This window comes from Delphinus delphis, chromosome X, assembly GCF_949987515.2.
Source record: "Delphinus delphis chromosome X, mDelDel1.2, whole genome shotgun sequence".
Classification (NCBI taxonomy): Eukaryota; Metazoa; Chordata; class Mammalia; order Artiodactyla; family Delphinidae; genus Delphinus; species Delphinus delphis.
In genome coordinates this window covers 1,556,338-1,574,596 of record NC_082704.1, presented here as the reverse complement: position 1 = coordinate 1,574,596, position 18,259 = coordinate 1,556,338, and the positions used below count along the sequence as shown (strand labels likewise).

At 62.8% G+C, this 18,259-nt stretch overlaps 2 protein-coding genes across 15 annotated transcripts in view; both read left to right on the top strand.

Annotated features, from left to right (window-relative positions):
* The window catches only part of LOC132418601 (paraneoplastic antigen Ma6E-like), a 302,944-nt gene that overhangs the window by 235,788 nt on the left and 48,897 nt on the right, over window positions 1–18,259 (top strand). The gene's annotated exons all lie outside the window — the stretch shown is intronic.
* Window positions 10,858–18,259, top strand: part of ATP2B3 (ATPase plasma membrane Ca2+ transporting 3) — a 42,628-nt gene continuing 35,226 nt past the window's right edge. For 8 of the 14 annotated variants that reach the window (XM_060002539.1, XM_060002545.1, XM_060002541.1 and 5 more), the window contains exons 1-5: window positions 10,858–11,065; window positions 14,886–15,083; window positions 15,267–15,524; window positions 15,921–16,046; window positions 16,171–16,293. In XM_060002539.1, the coding sequence (XP_059858522.1) occupies window positions 10,858–11,065; window positions 14,886–15,083; window positions 15,267–15,524; window positions 15,921–16,046; window positions 16,171–16,293 (913 nt within the window). The remainder of the gene's footprint in view (window positions 11,066–14,885; window positions 15,084–15,266; window positions 15,525–15,920; window positions 16,047–16,170; window positions 16,294–18,259) is intronic. The other 6 variants (XM_060002546.1, XM_060002540.1, XM_060002543.1 and 3 more) reach the window with 5 other exon arrangements.

Here is an 18,259-nt window from a genome sequence, read left to right as displayed (position 1 = left end):
CACTCAGCCCTCCCAGTGGGATGCCCAAGACCAAGGTGTTTTCTACGTGCTCAGCGTGGCCTGTGCCCAGGGTCCCTCATCACCTCTTTCTCCCAGTTGAGCCGGCTCCATGGGGGACTCAGCCAGGGCGCTGGACCTGGCTCCAACCTCCAGCCAAACGGGGTCCTATGAGGGACACAAGGAGACCTACTTTGCCGGCACTCAGAGACCCCCTTGGTGGAGCCCAAGTCAGCGGCACATCTCTGGGCCCGCATTTGCAGCCTGGCCTTCCAGACCCTGGCTGGCCACAGGGAAGTGGGTGTCCTTCCCTGACAGTCTCCCGCCCCTGACCTTCACCCTAAGAGTCCCTCCAAGCCTGTCTTCCCAAGGGCTTCAGCCTGTTTCCAGAAACCGGACCCTTCCCCAGCAGGACCCACCATGGGGCCCCCATGGATCGTGTCCCTAGGAGGACACTTGGGTCCTGGCAGTCTCCTTATCAGGTCACCCTGGGCCTGCAGCAGCCCGTGGCCTCCAGCTGTCTATAGTTTCCTTAATTACATGTTTAGGACTTGCCTGCTTCCGGTGGCTTGGAGCTGACTCTGGGGACCGGAAGCTGGCAGGGTGGGCCGTGTGGTACCATGGACAGAGCCGGGGATGTTTCGGGCAGGATTGGGATGGAGGGGCCTTCATTTTGTCCGCGTGAGGACAGGGCCCCGCGACCTCCTGGCCCCCACGTGTGTGTTCTCTACCCCTTTTGGGGCCAGAGGCATGCTCCCGAGACTTCAGGCCAGGCCACGCTCTGCAGGGCAGGCCCGGGACCTCACTGGCCGCCACCTGCTCACAGGGTAAAGCAGCAGGGGTGTGGGCCAGAGTGGGCCAGACCGAGTGCGGGGGAGGGGCGGCTGGCCCGGCTCCCTGCTGCGATGCGCGCTCTCCTCACACAGCTGCCGTAATTGGATAATTAGCGCCATTATGCTTCCTGCCCATCGGCTTCTCTGCTCCTGCTTTCTCGCACTCGCGCTCTCTGGCAGAAAACAAATGACTGCCCCCCAGGGTAGAGGCTTGACCCCCGTAACTACGCTTCAAGGCCCCAGCAAGAAAAAGGCTTCCAGCTTCCCTCGGGGACCAGGGGGTACCCGGGATTGTGAGTGCCACCATGTGCAAGTGTGGACTTCCCTCCAGAAGCAATAGGCTTGAGGATGGCCCTCAGCAATAGGGAAGCATGGGAGAGGCCCATGGGGTCAGCCCCTGGCCAAGCGGAATGCCCCGGCCTCCCTGGTGGAGCCTGGTCCTGCCTATGAGTCCTGGGCTGCAGGCAGGGCTGGTGGGTGCGAAGACACCCTGCAGGGAAACGGGCCCCCTGGGGCCCTTCCTAGGTGTGTGTGTGTGTGTGGTGGTGCCCTGTCCTTGGAGTTCACACCAATGTAGCCAGGAGGAGCGAGGACCCATTTTCCAGATTCAAAAGCGGAGACGGAGAGAGGTTGATTTGTGTCGGCTCACACAGCCAGGTCTCACCCCAGCACCTGCACCTCCGAGCCCTGAGGTGTATGTGGACAGATTTCCGGTCTGGTTTTAACTACATGTTGCTTTTCTGTGGTTTTCTGGGCACTTGGCAGGTGAACAATGTAGAATTCTCTAGAGCCGGACCACCTGAGTTCACGTTGGCCTCTGCTCGTTGATGGCTGTGTGGTCTCGCGTGAGTTCTTTAACCTCTCTGTGCCTCGGTGGCTTCAGCTCTAAAGTGGGGATAATTGCTCCTCCCACTTTAGAGGCTTGGAGCACAGAGGGACTGTAGAACTCCGCCACGGCACAGAGAAGGGTGCTCGGCATTCCCTGCGACCAGATTTCTGTCTGTCTCTCTCTCCGATACTCTCTTGGTTCTGTCTTCTGCTTTGCCTAGAACTTCTAGGACGATATCAAATGACACAGGTGAGAGGGAGCCCAGGTCCGAACCGCCCCATGTCCCAGGGAGCCCATGGAAATGTCGGGGGTTGGTAGGTCATGGAAACTTTGGGAAGGACTCCTGGCTCTCCCAGAACCAGGGCTGACTTTAGTCATAGAGGGAAGACAGGCATCTTACCTGGTGACAGGCTGGGTTCCTCCCTATACACCTGAATTACCTAGGAGACAGGCTTGAGCTCTGTAACAGAGACCCAGCTTAATGGAGACAAAAACGAGAGAGGATTTCTTCTGTGCGTATAAGTCTAGGTGGGCAACCTAGGGCTGCTTGGCCATCAGGGATCTGGGCTCCTTCCATGGTGTTGCCATCCTTGACATGTGGATCCCATGTGCAAAGGATGGAGCAAAGTAACTGCTCCTGCCCCTGTCTTCACATCATCATTCCAGTCCGCAGGAAGGAGAGGGGCGGGGGAGGACACATCCTTCCCTTTAAGGACACAACCTTGAAGTTGGCTCTGTCCCTTGCGCTGAGAACCCTCAGTGCTGTCCAAGAGTAAGGCAGTTCCTTGTCCCTTTTGCTCACATCCCATTGGCCAGGGCCTAGTCACATGGTCCTCCGTAGCTGCGCTGGAGTTGGGGGAAGATAGTTGTTAGCTGGATGACAAGACGCCTATAGCTAAAAATTAAAATACAACGTGGGAAGACAGGAATAGAAATCAGGGAAAGTCTAGCGAGTCTCTGCCACGAGCTCCTGGGGATTCGTGAGCACCTCCTAAAGCCATATTGTCTGCTCAGAATCTGCAGTCTGGAGACCAGGCCTTCCCAGGTGTTCTGGTTCCTTCTGAGGACAGGGTGGGGTCAGAGCCCCTGAGGAAGTGCGTACTAGCAGCAGGGAGAGAGGAGGCACACGGGGAGGCCCTTAGGGCCACACTTCTTTCAAGTAGGGGACAAGAGCAGTGGCAAAGGCTGCCAGCGGGCTTAGCCTCTCAGCTCCTCTGCCACCTATTGTGGCAGCCACCCAGCTGAGACAGGATATGGGTGGTGCCGAAGGGCCCTGAGGCCGAAGGGTGAGGGTGCAGAAAGGTCTGCTTAGGTTTCCATTCGGGTAGAGGGGACGCTCCAGGAAGTCAAAATCCACATGGGCAGAATCGTCAGCTGATCGGCCAGTCAAGGTGGTGGAACTCCTGCTATCAGTGTGTGGCCTGGGGCACCGCAGAAAGCTAGTCTGGATACGGAGCAAAAGGGCCAGTAGGGCCTGTTTGGTTTTTTAATTGTGAGAAAGTACACATAACATCAAGTTTACCACGTTAACCATTTTTCGGCGCCCAGCTGGGCGGCATTAAGTACATTCAGGTTGGTGTGCAGCCATCCCCACCATCCATCTCTAGAACCGTTCGTCTTCCCCAAGGGAAACCCTGTCCCCATTAGACACTAGCCCCCCTCCCCCTCCCCCAGCCCGTGCCCCGCCCCCATCCTACTTTCTGCCGGCTCTAAGCAGCTCATACAAGTGGAGTCATACAGTATCCGTCCTTTGTGTCTGGCTGATTTCCCTGACCATGATGCCTTGTAGGTCCAGCCATGTTGTAGCAGGTGTCAGAGCGACCTTCCTTTTTAAGGCTGAATAACATTCCACTGATTGGATGGACCACATTTTCTTTATCCATTCATCCATTGATGGACACTTGGGTTGTTTCTACCTTTTGACCGCTGTGAATAATGCTGCTGTGAACGTGGGCGTGCAGATCTCTTAGAGACCCTACTTCCAGTTCTTTTGGGCATGTACCCAGGTGTGGGATTGCTGGGTCCTACGGTAATTGTTGAAATTTTTGAGGAGCCACCATGCGGTTTTCCATAGAGGCTGCACCATTTTATATTCCCTGATGGGCTTGTTTTGTTTTGTTTTTTTTAAATAACTTTATTTATTTATTTATTTGTTTGTTTTGGTTTTGGCTGCGTTGGGTCTTCGTTGCTGTGCGCGGGCTTTCTCCGGTTGCAGCGAGCGGGGGCTGCTCTTCGTTGCGGTGCGGGGCTTCTCATTGCGGTGGCTTCTCTTGTTGCAGAGCACGGGCTCTAGGCACGCGGGCTTCAGTAGTTGTGGCACGTGGGCTCAGTAGTTGTGGCTCGCGGGCTCTAGAGCGCAGGCTCAGTAGTCGTGGCGCATGGGCTTAGTTGCTCTGAGACATGTGGGCTCTTTCCAGACCAGGGCTTGAACCCGTGACCCCTGTGTTGGCAGGCGGATTCTTAACCACTGCGCCACCAGGGAAGGATAAGCTTGTTTTAACTGGAGGATTCTGGGCCCTCCCTGGAGCCTCTGAAGGCAGAGGCAAATATGCGGCCTCGAACCTGGCTGGGCCTCATGAGCCCTGGGGGAGCTTTACAGAGCCCAGGGCCACCCCCTCCTGACTGAAGCTCTGACTGGGGCTATGCGTTTTTACAGCCCCCGGGGCTGGGGGGAGTGGGGACCCCTCCAGGTCCGGTGTCCGCTGCTCTAGATAAGACTAAAGCACTGGGCCATCAAGTAGCAAGGGATACCGAGGAGGTTCACCCGCCCGAGGAGAGGGGCTGAATCAGGTAAAGCCCGGTCCCTGCCACCTCCAGGAACCTAGGCTTGTGTTTCCCTGGGTTCTCAAATCCTCCTTGAACGGACTCTGATTAGTGGGGACTTCCAATGCCCAGAGTCTGTGCATCTGTCTTTCCGCTGGCCTCACATGGTCCTTTGGGTCTGGACCAGGCTCTGGATAGGAAGCATCCTTTGGCCTTGCTGGCAGCCCCCGTGGGTCCCTGAGGCGGCCCCGGTACCCTGGTCACAGCACAACAGGGGCAGCCCCATGTGGGTGGAGGCGGGAGTTTGGGGAGAGGGTCCGTGGCGGTGATTGACCCTTTTCTGCTGTTATTGTTCTTGCCCAAAGCTGTTCGCTGCAAGAGCCACTTGGCGCGTGCACAGACTGTACCAGGAGCAAGGCGGGGAAGGAGCGGAGGGGGGACGGAGCTGTCCCTTTAAATCTGTTTTCTCTGTTTTATTTCCTTCTTTTATCCCATCCTCCTCCCACCACTAGCATAAGCGGTGGAGCTGTGAGGGCCCAGGAGCTGCAGTGACGGTGCCTCTGAAATATTAATGAGGCTGTTCTCTGCCTCGGCTCCTTCCCCCCGGGTTCCCTCCCTCCCTCCCTCCCTCCCTGGCTGAATGCGGGACCTCGTCCTTGGAGCCCTCAGTTCCCCTGCAGGGCGGTCGCCAAGGTGCGTGGGGCAGAGGGGAGGGGGCGGGGCCGGCAGGAGGGAGAGAGCCTGGGGGGGAGGGGCGGTGTGGGAAATCAAGGGGTAAAGGGGTAGCTGGCCACGGTCCTCACCTGCCTGGGATCATTGGGATGTAAGGGGCAGGGCGAGGGCAGGGCGAGGGCAGGGCGAGGGCAAGGTGAGGGCAGGGCAGCCGCTCCTCGCTCCCCTGCAGGCTCCCCGGCCCCAAGCCTGTCTGAAGGTGCCGGGAGGCCAGTCTCCAGGTGCCCAGAGGTGGAGAGAGGAGGGGACTGTTATTTCAAGGAATCCCCACGGCGAGTGCCTCTGCTGCTGGGTCTGCAGGGAGGGCACAGGGTGGGCGGGCGGGCATCAGGCGGCATCCTGTGCCCTGGGACACTGCCTCAGAGGGACTCAGATGGGACTTGGGACTCGACTTCAGGGGCTTCTGCTCCCTTCTCGTCTCGGAGCGTGGTGTCCTGGGCCGGTTGTACTCACGATGGGGGAGTGTTCTCACCACCAGCTTACTGACAGGGAGGTGGCGGTGCCAGTGGCGAATGCCCGGTCACCAGTGTGGGGACAGATTCCACTCGGCCCCCAGCGGCTGCCATGGGACTGTGTCTCCACAGCTGTGAACGGCGGTAAATTCTAGTGCGTTGCGACCTGTGACCTGGGGGGCCGGCAGGTGGGATTCGTCCTCCATCCCTTGCCTCCCCTGTGAAGGCGCTGGGTAGAGCGCAGGACCGGCTGCTGGGGAAGCAGAAGGGCTTTCTCTCCGGGCAGCCAAGGGGCTGAGCTGCCAGGGGTGGCCTGACTCTCTCCTCAGGGACCTGGAAGGCGAGGCCAGGAGGTCTGAGAAGGAGAGAAGGCGTCTCATCCAGGAAGCTCCTAGCTGTCCAGGGCCTGGAGGGAGGGCCAAGGAGACGAAGTGGGGGACCCGGGCAAATTAAGTCAGAGGTGCTGGGAGAGCCCCCAAAGCCCGGTCCGCGGTGGCCAGGGAGGGCTGGCGCAGGGGGGAGAGGACTCCTGGGTTTCTGGTTGGGTGGACATGAGTCACGGGGCCCAGGGGCAACAGGTGTCAAAATGTCCAGGCCTACAGCTGAGCTCTCATCTCCTGCCGTGCCTGTCGCCCCCCTGGGTAGCAGCCTGTTGAAAGTCACGGAGCCATGGGGAGGCGGGCCAGGGAGCCCGCAGCGGGTCTGCTCCCGCCACCCACCAGTGCAGGCCAGTTTGGGCCAGGATGGAGCAAAAGCCAGAAGGTCCGAGTCCCCCTCTGTGGAGGTTTTCAACTCAATTAAGCCAATTAAGGTTTGAGAGATGAAGGAGTACAGAAATGGTATGTTCCCTGCCCTTTTGGTGCCTACAGACCGTTCTAGGCAGCCAGCCCAGGCCGGAAAGTCACTTCTGTTCTTGGCCATTTCGGTGATGCCTGCTGTCCTTATTCAGACGGAGGGAGGCCGTTGCCCAGGCTTACGGAGAACCCAGGGAAACAAGAGTATACGCTGCTTGGTCTCTCCAGCGGCCACCAGTCACTCAAGACAGACCTTGATTTGACTGATGCCCCCTGTACCCGGTGGCCTGTGGAGTTAACGAAGAGGAAGATTAGCAGGACCACCGTCTCCGGCTTAAGGGGCCCCGAGCTGGGGGTCATGGCGTTCCCAAGGCTCCCGGCTCCTCCTGGGCCGCCCAGGCCCCGCTCGCTCACTCCTCCAGGACCCTGTCCCCACCCAGGGCTGACCATGCAGTAGACTTCTTGCCGAATCAATAACCATGTGTCTCTCAGAGCTGATGACCCAACTGCGGGAAAGACCCGCTCACAGGTCGTTGTCATGCCAAGCGGAGCGAAATAGAGCCAGTCGCGGGACTCTAGACTCAGCAGCGATCGCTTTCGGCGGGGACCTTCTGGAGAACGGTCCGCCTGAATGGCCGCTCAGATTCCTCAGAGGCCATCGGGGGAGAGGGGACAGAAAGGTGTGGCGGCCGGGCTGCGTGCTGTGGCAGGCCAGCAGTGCTGTGGGCGTGTGTGGACAGACCCACAGCCAGCGCATGACAAGAGCTGGGGGGTGGGGGGCCTTTGAAGGAATGCGGCCTTTCGCTTGACGGGGCAGGGGAGGACTGAAACACGGGCTCGGCCTTCCAGAGGCCAGTGCAGCTTGGAGGCAGAGAGGGTGACAGCACCTGAACTGGGCAATGCGGTGACCAGAGCAGGGTGGTGACCAGCCACCCGACTGGAGGGAGGCCTGTGGGGTGCTGGTCGGCACGTGGGGCCTGGCGGGGGCCGAGGGAGAGAGAGCGGGCTGCGGCGCAGGCAGGGTGCCGGGGGTACCGAGGCGTGGAGCGACAGCAAGGCCAGCCACGGGGCTGCGGCGAGGGCAGAAGGCCAGGCCTCGACTCCCTGCCCGGTCCCCTTACTGTGAGTCACCTTGGGCCCAGTTGGCCGCAGTGGCGACAGCACACCAGTTAGGAGCAGCCCAAGGCCCCGGCGTGGCTGTGTCTGGGCCCGGCTGCTGCTTAATGGAGGGCAGGGCCACACCTGGGGACAGGAGCAGGGAGCGGGGGGGGGGGGGGCGCGGGGGGGGCGCGGGGGGGGCGGGGGGAGATGAAGCCGCCCTTGGGTGAGCCCTGGTTGTCGGGGCGGAGGCCATGCTGTGCTGCCCGCCTGCAGGTGCCCCTGGAAGTGTGAGACCTCCCCTGGGATGAGCTGCTGCCTCCCAGCACAGGCCCAAGAGCCCACCCAACCATGGGCGGTTGACTGGGTCACCCCCTGGAACCCACCAGTGTCATGTGGGCGGGGCTGGGTGCCTTTCAACTGGTCTCCACAGAGAGGGTGTAGAGGCCAAAAGGATAAAAGGAACAAATTGTCCATCTGGCTTCCCTTTTAGAGAGAAGTGCTGGAGAGGCCCTGGTAGCTCGTTGGGTCGACTTTGCAAGGTCTTGGAATGCAGGGGCATCAGAGCCCCGGGTGAGCGCTGGCCACCCCCCTCAGCCAGGGCTGGGAACTCTGCTCAGGGACAAGTGACTCACATATTTGCTGGGTGCCCCCCATCCTACCGGAACTCACAGCGCCCATTGGTCAAAGGCAAAGCGGAGCGTCTGCGCATGAACCCGGCCCCGCCCTCCCCTCCAGCAACCAACAGGCTAGGGGGCTGGGGAGACAGAGCCCGACCCCGCCAGTTTCACCCAGGGTGCTACCTTCCGGGAATGGAGAGACAGGGGCACGGAGCTCAGGGCAGAGAAAGGAGGGGAAGGAAACCGCTGCGGGGGAATGACGGCCCGCGGCGTCTGCAGAGGGCCGGGGAGCTCGGGTGGCTCGAAAGCTGCCGTCACGGCCTCCAGCGCCTCCTGAAACCCTGCAGTCAGAACACCTGGCCGAGCCTCAGTTTCCCGAGCTGACAGATGGCAGAGGATTCCTGCTGTGCCCACCTGGGTGCGCAGGTGCATTCACAGAGCACCCCAGAAGGAGCCTGCCCTGCCCCGACCTCTCGGAAGCCCGGCTTCCTTCGAGTCCCCTGAGCTCTGGTCGTGCCCCCGGGGTCCCTGCCCCCACCCCTCCTGCAAACCCCTCCATCGTCTCCCGGCTTCTGCCCCTACAGTCCATCATCACCCAGCAGCCCTCTGCTCGGTGGTGGCCTCTGCCGCTCGTGGCCCCATGGGATCCGCCTCCTTCCTGGTATCAGAACACTCTTCCCTCCCTGGCCCCCCGGCCCCCAACCGAAACTGCGCCCCCATTGCGCTGAAGCTCTTATCGCCATCTCTCCCACCAGCGGGAACTGCTAGGCACCCGTATCCCGGCCATTCGATCCTGCCCACCCTCTGTCCCCAGCAGAGACGGCCGGCACCGGCATACAGTAGATGCTCAGTAAGGATTGGTCAGATGGTGAACAGCAGGGACAGGAGGTGGGGAGGTGCATGGGAGCGGAGAGGACGGTGCGTTCGTGTGTCCGCCATCTTGTCCCCACATCTTCTGGCAGTGAAGGCTGCTCCGTGCAGAAAGTATCTAGAGAGTTAACACTTAGGTGCCCAAACTTTTAAAACCTGGCTCACTTTGGATGGCCATTAGCTGAGGTGCCTCTCTGTCTCCCAGACCTCTCTGGCGGGACTGCCTTAAGTACGTGAGATTTTTCTTGACAGCGTGAGGCCAGTGTCCAGAGGAACTGAGGCCTCCACCATGTTCCGAGACCCCCTGAGGCCTGTGGGCATGGGGGAGTGGACCTTGTTTCCCAGGGACCTTGGTCTCATCCCCTGAGGACTGTGGCACGTCCATGCTCCTGGCGTCCGCTGGCCTCACAGAGGTAAGGGCTCTCCTGAGAGCAGAGGCCACGAGGCTCTGGGTTACTGTGTTTCCATGGGCAGTTCTAGATCAGAAACCTGGATTGGTGGCCGAGTTCTGCTTCCAAGAGGATCCTCTGAGCCAGGAGCTTCCCCAAAGGTGAGGGACCGGGCCCAACTGAGCCTCACCGCCAGGAGGCTTCTTTGCTGGTGTGAAGGCCAAGGCCACGTGCGCTGAGACCGATTCAGTCCGGGGAGCTTAGCGCACGGCCTTGGGGGATGCTACCACTCATACTCAGGCCACAAGCTGGGAATGAGAGGTGGGGAAAGGCCAGCAGGAGGAGCTAGGGGCCCGAGGAGGGGCGGCCCAGCAGGCCCCCGTGGCCCGCGCCACCAGACCCTGTGAAGGCGGCAGGCAGGGCAGCCAGGTGCCGAGGTTCCTCAGGCAGGTGGGTTGGTGGCGGTGGGGTGTGGGGACAGTGCGAGGGACAACAACTTCCTGACGCTCTGCTGTTAACCTGGGGAGACCCCAGCTCCTTACTCTGCCATCTGGAGGGCAGAGGGGTGTGGAGGGGAGTGGGTGGCACTGTGCTGTGGGCCAGGGTGACGGAGAAGTCACCAGTGACCTGTGGTTGCTTTCCACTTTCTCCTCCACCCTCCCCTTCCGCTCTCTGCCTCCCTCCCTCCTTCCCCTTCCCTCTCTCCCTCTCCCCTCCTTTTACCCTCCCCACCGCACCCCCCTTCCTCCCTTGCCCCCGACCCCAGGTCCCCTCAAGGCAGCAGAAACACCCTGCACGCTAAGCCTTGACCTAGCGCCCAGCTGGCTCTGTCCATGGCTTGGCCTGCTCCCCGGAACCCTGCACAGCGCCAGGCCTGAAACCTTGAGCCGCAGAGGCCGCGCCAGAAGACCACTGCCCCCAGGGATTTATAGCATGCCGGCTGCACCGGGCGAGTCTTAATCAGGCAAGCGTGGGAGCATGCTGGAGCAGACGAGGAAAGCTCGAGGTTGGGCACAGGCACAGATAACCTAACCGCGCCAGGGCAAGACCAGCCACTATTCAACCCTGACACGTCACCCCTGCTTTGGTGTGGGTTCCCAGATGCACTAGGGGGCAGTGAGAGCCTCGCATCCCAGGTTGGCTACTGCTGGCGGCGGCAGGTCCCCACCAGGAGCCTCTGACGCCGCCTGCTTCCCCACGCAGCGAGCTTACGGTGGCAGGACACGGGGGTGAGCTGGCAGGTGGGCCTGGGAGGGCAGTTCTGCATTCAGTGAGTCGTGGCTCAGACGGAGTGCAGATTTGCAGAGAACATTCCAGGAGAGTGGACCTTGGTTTTGTCTCAACCGAGCCCCGGGCTTCTTCTCCCCTCCTTCTCCCCAGGTGTCTGTGTGCGGCCACTTCCCTCTGCCGCCACCTCGCCGCACCTCACCCAGGCGCTGGTACCTTGGAGGACACCCTCCCCTTCCACGCCACAGGCAGGATGGGGGACGTGGCCAACAGTTCCGTCGAGTTCCACCCCAAACCCCGGCAGCAGCGGGAGGCCCCCCACGCGGGGGGCTTTGGGTGCACACTGGCTGAGCTGCGCTCCCTCATGGAGCTCCGAGGGGCCGAGGCGCTGCAGAAAGTCCAGGAAACCTACGGGGATGTGGGCGGGCTCTGCAGGAGGCTGAAGACCTCACCCACGGAGGGTAAGTCTGCCAGCAGAGCCCTGGCACGGGCGGCGTGTGCGCCGGGGGTGCACGGCCCTGCGCCGCCCCTCACTCCTCCCTGCAGACGTTCTCTGGCCCCGGGGGCAGGCCCCGTCCAGGGCTGGGCGGGCTTGCAGCAGCTTCCCAGAGGCACTCCTGACCACGACCATGACCATGATCGGGCCTGTGCGCTCCCATTTCCCCCTGAGTGGGACATGCTCTGTGTGGGGCAACCCAACCCCCTGCACCTGAGCATCCGTAATCAGCAGTTCCCGCTTGCATCTCTTCTTTGGATTAACTAGAAATGGAACGACAGAGAAGAGGAAGGGGGAAGCCGGCACCGAATCGCACATGCTGGCGGGATAGGCCCCAAACTGAAACCCCAGCAGCTCTTCCAAGAGACGAGCGGGGCAGCCCCTGACCGAGTGCCCCCGGTTCCCCATATGCTCGGCCCTCTGTGCAGTTGAGGGGGGCAGGAAGAGGAGGACAGGCGTAGGGTTCGGTCCTCTAGGGAGGGGCTTGGGGTGGGGGCCCGGTATAGTGCTGAGTGGAGGTGGCACCAGCGCAGGCCATCCTGAAGAGGTCCAAATCTGAGATCTGCTGCAGGGAGCCTCTAGGGAGCCTGGGGTGTGTCCTCTAGAAGGTTCTAGGGGTGGAGGCCTGATTGCCACCTTGGTCCCCCCCTCTGCCCTGTGGCCCTTTTCCCCTGCTCCAGAGCAGACGTCTGCCCTGCCCTGCACCAGCCTTCCCCAGTCCTGCCCGCTGGGTCTGCTGGGAGGCCGGGACCCCGGGAGCCAGGCTTGGCCCCAGTTTCCAGAGGCCGGAGCATTTCTGGCCCAGCTGCCGCTTCCCCGGCAGCGCTGCTGGTGCCAGGGCTGCTGCCGGCCAGCGCCGGCTGATGGCATCAGCTCCTGTCTTGGCTATCACACCTCTGTCCACCCAGGGCCCTGGCCGCCACCCTTGTCTCCTGCTCTCTGGCTCCGTCTGTGTGCAGGTGACACCTGGGCTGGAACGGGCAGTGGAGATTCCTCCTGCCCCCGCCCCCCCTGCAGAGGAGGTGGGCCTGAGGCTGGGTGAGGGGGCGCCCGCACGGCCAGCTCAGGAGCTCTGAGGGGCCGCCTGGGTCTCTCCTGCTTTGTGCTCTAAAGGGACCCGGCCTGGTGTGGGTGTGTGATCGGGGCAGATGGCTTGGTTCAGGGCCGGAGGAGCTCTCTCCTGCTCTCCTCCTCACCCATCCCCTCCCCCCAGCCCCCGGACTTGGGGCCGGGGTTGGGGGGGAGGCCGGGGTGGAGGGCCATTTAGCCACAAGGGCTCTGGCCTCTCCCAGATAAAAGGAAGCAGATGGGCTTCAGCTGGTAGCTCTTTCCTCTGCCTGTCAGGCCTTGTTAAATATTTAAAATGTCAAGGCCCCTGGGAACGTGCCCGATTCTGCCACAGAGGCTCTGGCGCTCGCCCGGTGCCTGCGGAGGGGCAGGCGTAAAGAAGGGCGGGTGCCCAGGTGGGTGACCCCAACAGAGGGACCCCAGCCTGGCTTGGTCTGCATCCCGAAGAACGAGCGGTTCGAGGACCACCCTCCCATCTCCGACCCTGGGAGCCCTCAAGGCCCCAGAGTTCTCACCTGGACGTTCCCGCTCCTGCTTCAGACACAGTGACCTGAGCTGGGGGAGGGGCGACTTAGCTGAGCCCAGGCCCCCCGCACACCCCCTGGTGCTTTGGGGAGGGTGAGGAGGCCAGGGCATTTTCAGCTATCCAGGAGGATTCCAGAAGCCAGGGAGCCTGGGTCTTAGGCCGAACTGCGGAGACCTGGGCCCCGGCCCTTCCCCCGCTTGGCCTCCACTGGCACTCGTGGAAAGGAGAGGGCAGATTAGCCGAGAACTGCCCCATGTGGTCCTAATCCAATTCTGATGGCATCTGGCCTCTGCTCTGGGCAGGGTGCCCACCTGAGTCCATGCCAACTGCCGGCCACTGCCCCTGCACCCAGGACCTGGGCCACCTCAGGGGCCCTGCTGGACCAGTGCGAGCTCAGAGCCAGAGGGGCTGCAGCTGCCTTCGGTCACCCCAGCAAGCACTTCGGCAACAGCAGCTCTCCGGACCCCTGAACCCACAGGAAGGCCAGGGCCTCTGGCTGGTCTAGAGCAAGGCATAGAGAAGCACTGCTGCCGCACCAAGGGCAAACCAAGGCCAAGGGACGGGCTGAGGGAAGGAGGGAGGGAGGGAGCTCCTGGGGAAGGGGCCCTGGGGGCCTAGCTTCCTGCGGGGACCAGCCGGGCATAGGGGGCAGGGCAGGCAAGATGCAGATTCCTGAGGCGTGACGAGGACCCATGGGCTCTCCTCTATCATTCTCGGGGCCTCCAGATCAGTGCCCTTTCCCAGGGCGGGGGTAGTGGAGACCCTGAGTGTCTGGGAGATTCAGGGTTCGAGGACCTTCCTAGTAACAACCCCACTTTTCACATCTCCTGTAGGTGAAGGGAGTGGGACATGGGCCCTGAGCTGGGTCCCCAGCCCTTAGGAGCTGAGGTCCTGAGCTTCTCCCAGACCCCCAACTCCACAGCCTCCAGAAACTTGAGCCGTGGCCGGGCCCAGGCACAGTGAGGCAGGGGAAGGGCAAAGACAGCTGTGGCTCCTGCTGGGGGGAGCGGACAGTGTGCGGTCATGGCCTAGCTCAGGGGACGTGCCAAGGCAGTGTGTCTGGGGGCTTTTGCTCTTGTCAGTCCTTCCACCCCGAGGGGCCCCCTCCCCTCCCCCTCCCCTCCCCCTCCCCTCCCCCTCCCCTCCCCCTCCCCCTCCCCAGAAGCCACCTTTCCCTGTCCAGCACACACCCACCCTCCTTCCTTCCAACCCCTTTGCACCACACTCAGCACTTTCTTGTTCTCAACTCATCTGGGACCCGGTCTTGTGTGGCTTTCCAAGCCAGCAGGGGGCACCCCAAGGGCTGGCACCCGGGTCCTTCTGGTTGCCCACCCCCTGCGCCTCCCCTCCCCGCTGGAGGCCTGGGGAGTGGCAGCTACTCAGGTCTGGGAACTGCAAGCCACTGTCTGTCCACGAGGTGTCAGTGTGGGACCAGGCACTTGGGGGCAGAGAAGCCAGAAAGGCTTGGGGGGAGTGGGGGGTGGGGGGCCCGTGGATGGGCCTGGAAGGAAGCAGAGTCCCAAGCGCTGAGGTCGGGGCCAGGGGACTGTGTCATCCCATCTGCCTGCCTCTGGGGAAGATGGCCAAGTGGATGCCTGGCCTTCGGAGGCAATGGCCTGGACACCAGTCCCACATGGAAGCTTTCGGTACCTTCAGGAATGGGCCTGAGGAGACTCATGCTCTAGAAGGAGAGACCCAGCGGCCTTGGTGCAGGCCTGGGTGGGAAGTGGGTCGTCCCAAGACTGAGAAGTCAGGGCCCAGCTTCCAAAAGCTGGGGCGGGCCCCTTTGTGGGTGTTGATTCTGAGCCGCTGCGCAAACCGCCCCCCTCCCTCCCTCCCTCCCGGCTCACACAGCTTGTTGGGGCTGCGGAGGGGACTGTAGTTCCTGGAGCTCCGCAGGCGCACCAGGAGGATGGTCCCCCGTTCCTTGCGCTCGGGCTCCGAGTTACCGCGTGGTCGCGCTCGCTCACCGGTGCCCTCCAGGCAGCTGGAGAGGCTGCCAGCGCTCCCGCCTACATGCCCCCAGGGTTTGCAGAAGGGCTCCAGGTGCCAGGCCAGTGCAGTGCCCGCTTTCTGGGAGCTATCGGTGTAGAGGGAAAGACAGGCACGGAGAAAGGGGCAGGGGGATGCGGGGCTGGCCTTTCCCATCCTCTCCTTCTGTGCCTCTGCTCCACGTGCCCACACTGCGCAGGCCTGGCCGACAACACCAATGACTTGGAGAAGCGCAGGCAGATCTACGGGCAGAACTTCATCCCTCCCAAGCAGCCCAAGACCTTCCTGCAGCTGGTATGGGAGGCCCTGCAGGATGTGACCCTCATCATCCTGGAGGTGGCCGCCATCGTATCCCTGGGCCTCTCATTCTATGCGCCACCTGGAGAGGAGAGCGAAGGTGAGGGGCAGGTCTGGGAAGGGCGGTGAAGGAGGACCTGTTGGACGGGGGCGGGACGCGGGTGGCAGCGCAGAGGTGCTGGCAGGAGGAGGGGAGGGATAGAGCCTGAGATGACGGAGGGAAGAAGGGTGGCCGAGGGACTTCTCTGCCACCTCTGCCCTTCCCTCCTGTCCTCGGGCACAGCGTGCGGGAATGTGTCGGCTGGGGCAGAAGACGAAGGGGAGGCCGAGGCGGGCTGGATTGAGGGGGCCGCCATCCTGCTGTCTGTCATCTGCGTGGTCTTGGTCACGGCCTTCAACGACTGGAGCAAGGAGAAGCAGTTCCGGGGCCTGCAGAGCCGCATCGAACAGGAGCAGAAGTTCACCGTCATCCGGAACGGGCAGCTCCTGCAGGTCCCGGTGGCTGCGCTGGTGGTAGGGGACATCGCCCAGGTCAAGTATGGTGAGCGCGCCCATCGCCACCCACGCTGCAGAGGGGCTCAGCTCCCACGTCAGGGGCAGGCCTTCTCCGGGGAGCACGTGGGGCGGGAGGCTGCAGGCGGGCAGCTCGGGCAGCAGGCCCGGCAAAGACGGGGCGTGTCAGCGGCCTCAGCGCCCCAGGAGCAGGCTGTCCCCACAGCCTGTCGAGGGCCTCCCCAGCACGGCAGGGCGCTCCTGTGGGCCCCATTCCCTGGAAGACGGATGACAGGGCTAGGAGTGGGTGGGTACCCCCAGAAAGCAGAGCAAAGGAAGAGGGCCGCACACCCGACAGGACCTCCTCTGGGGGAGATGGGAGGCGGCATGGAGGAAGGCCTCCTGGACGCATGGTCAGTGGTTCTGGCCACCTGGCCGGCCTTAGGAGACCTGCTGCCCGCCGATGGCGTGCTCATCCAGGGCAATGACCTCAAGATTGACGAGAGCTCCCTGACGGGCGAGTCGGACCACGTGCGCAAGTCGGCAGACAAAGACCCCATGCTGCTGTCAGGTGAGCCCAGCGGGACCAGAGTCCCTGCTCCTGGAATGCCCGGGACAAAACCTGTAGGTGCTGAGCAAGCCTCCCATCCAGCGGTGCAGATCTCTGTCTCAGCCTCTGTGTGTTGCTGTGCCAGGCACTCATGTCATGGAAGGTTCTGGAAGAATGGTGGTGACAGCCGTTGGTGTGAACTCTCAGACAGGCATCATCTTTACCTTGCTTGGGGCTGGTGGAGAGGAGGAGAAGAAGGAGAAGAAAGGTAAGGCAACAGTACCCTGCAGTTCCAGTGCCACCAGGCCGCTGGCCCTCGTACGTAGCCGTGCTCTCTTCCGCGCCTGCCTGGTGACGGCCCCTTGCTGGCCCAGGCCCTGGCTCTGGCACTGGGGAGAACCAGCCCTCAGGGGGTGGGAGGCCATACCGTCTCCTGGTTCCTTTTGGAGACCCCTCTTCTGGGGTCTTTGCCCCAGAGCCAGCAGGTGGGGGCCCCCCGTTTTGTGTGAGGCAGTTTCCCTCGGATGGCTCTTCCCCTAAGGCTTTGGGGGCGTGGGTGCCAGGGTCGGGGGAGTGCCCTGCCTGGGTAGGAATGGGGTTGGAGGGACAGGGACCAGGCACCCGACTTGGGGGTGTTCAGCCCACATGGTGAGGCACTGAGGGCCCCAGGCCAACGTGGCAGCTAGGGAAACAGGCCATGCAGCCAAAGGTGGAGGGCTCCCAAGCAGAAAGGACTAGACACCCCAAAGGACAGCCAGGGCCAGAGGAAGCTGAGATGGGGCCAGGGCCCTCACCCTAAGGGAGAGCAGTGTCGAGGGACAGATGTCTTCTGACGGCCCAGCTCTGTATTCACCCTGGCCTACCTGGCACACGGCTACCCAGCCGCCTCCTCTTGCCAGCGTCCCGAGCCCCAGGCGTGGCTGGTGCCCCCTCCACTCCTCAGAACAGGGTTTACAAAGCTCTGGAGCTCGGCCAGCATCCTCCCCCGCCCCCATCCCAGTCAGGACCCTGCTCCCTCCCACGACTCAGGCCTGCATCTGCTCGCCTTGCTCTGGCCTGGGTCTCCCCTCAGGCCACTCTTGCCATCAAACCAGGTAAGGAATGCCGTTCTCTAGACGTGCACCCCACCCCTGAGGGAAGCCGCCTGGGCCCACTAGAAGTACAAAGACACGCACGAGTGCGGGGAGACCATGTGCCGGAGCGCGCAGCCAGGGCCCTGGGGACAGGGCGTGCGGGTCGCCAGGCGGGATCGGTCCGCCCAGCCCAGTAACGTGGGGACAGGTCAGCGTAAGGAAAGGCGCACTCGTGTTCCCGGACCTGGGCACGTGAGGGAGGAAAAACGGATGAGCCGCTGTTGCCTAAAAGCCTCCGTGGGCCCCGCCTCCTGGCAGCCTGGGCCTGGCTTCCCTTCCTGGACTCCTCCCTGCTCCTGGCCCACCCGGCCCACCCCTCACAGCCAGTGGGCACCGGCGGACCTTCGGCCACCTTGGCCACACCAGGCCCCCCTCCCCGCGGGGCTCAGCCCGGTGTCTCGCCACAGCCAGCACCCTGGGGCCCACAGGAGGGCAAGTGGGTGGGTAGGCAGGCCCTGGGCCTCCTCTGGGCTGGACTGGAGTCCTTGACGGCTGCTCGGCAGGACGCCTCTTCCACATTCCTTCCCAGGCTCTTCCCCTCCCGCTAGGTTCCCTTAAATGTCACCATCCTTCAGGACTCGGTCCTAGGCCCCTTCTCTTCGACCTTGACAAGACCCCTCCAGGCCCCCCCGCCGCCGGCTCTCCCCCAGCCCCGGTTCCTCTCCCTGGCTTGCTGTGCCACTTGAGAGTCAGAGGGGACACCAGCAGCAGCTGGCTCCCTGGAGGAGGGGAACGTGGGGGGGCCCTGCAGGGGAGGCAGAGATGGCCAGGCTCCGGGGAGGGGGCAGTGGCACCCACGACCCCTCGCCTCCCCCACGTCTCCGCCAAGGCCCTGGCCGCTGCAGAGACCAGAAGGTGGCACCTCGCCCTCAGCATCCCCCCTCAACGCCCCCCGCCACCTCTCGATCTGTCCATCAAGGGCGCTGCTCGCCCGCCTGTCTCCTGCCTTCCGGCCCTGACCTCTTTCCCCACTCCTTCCCCTGCCTCAGCCATGCCCCTTCTCAGGCCAGGCCCAGCCCTCGTCTTCCCATTCCCACCGTGCTCATCTCAAACCTCCCTCCCTCCTCCAGAAGTTGCCACGGCCCCAGGGCAACACGCCCG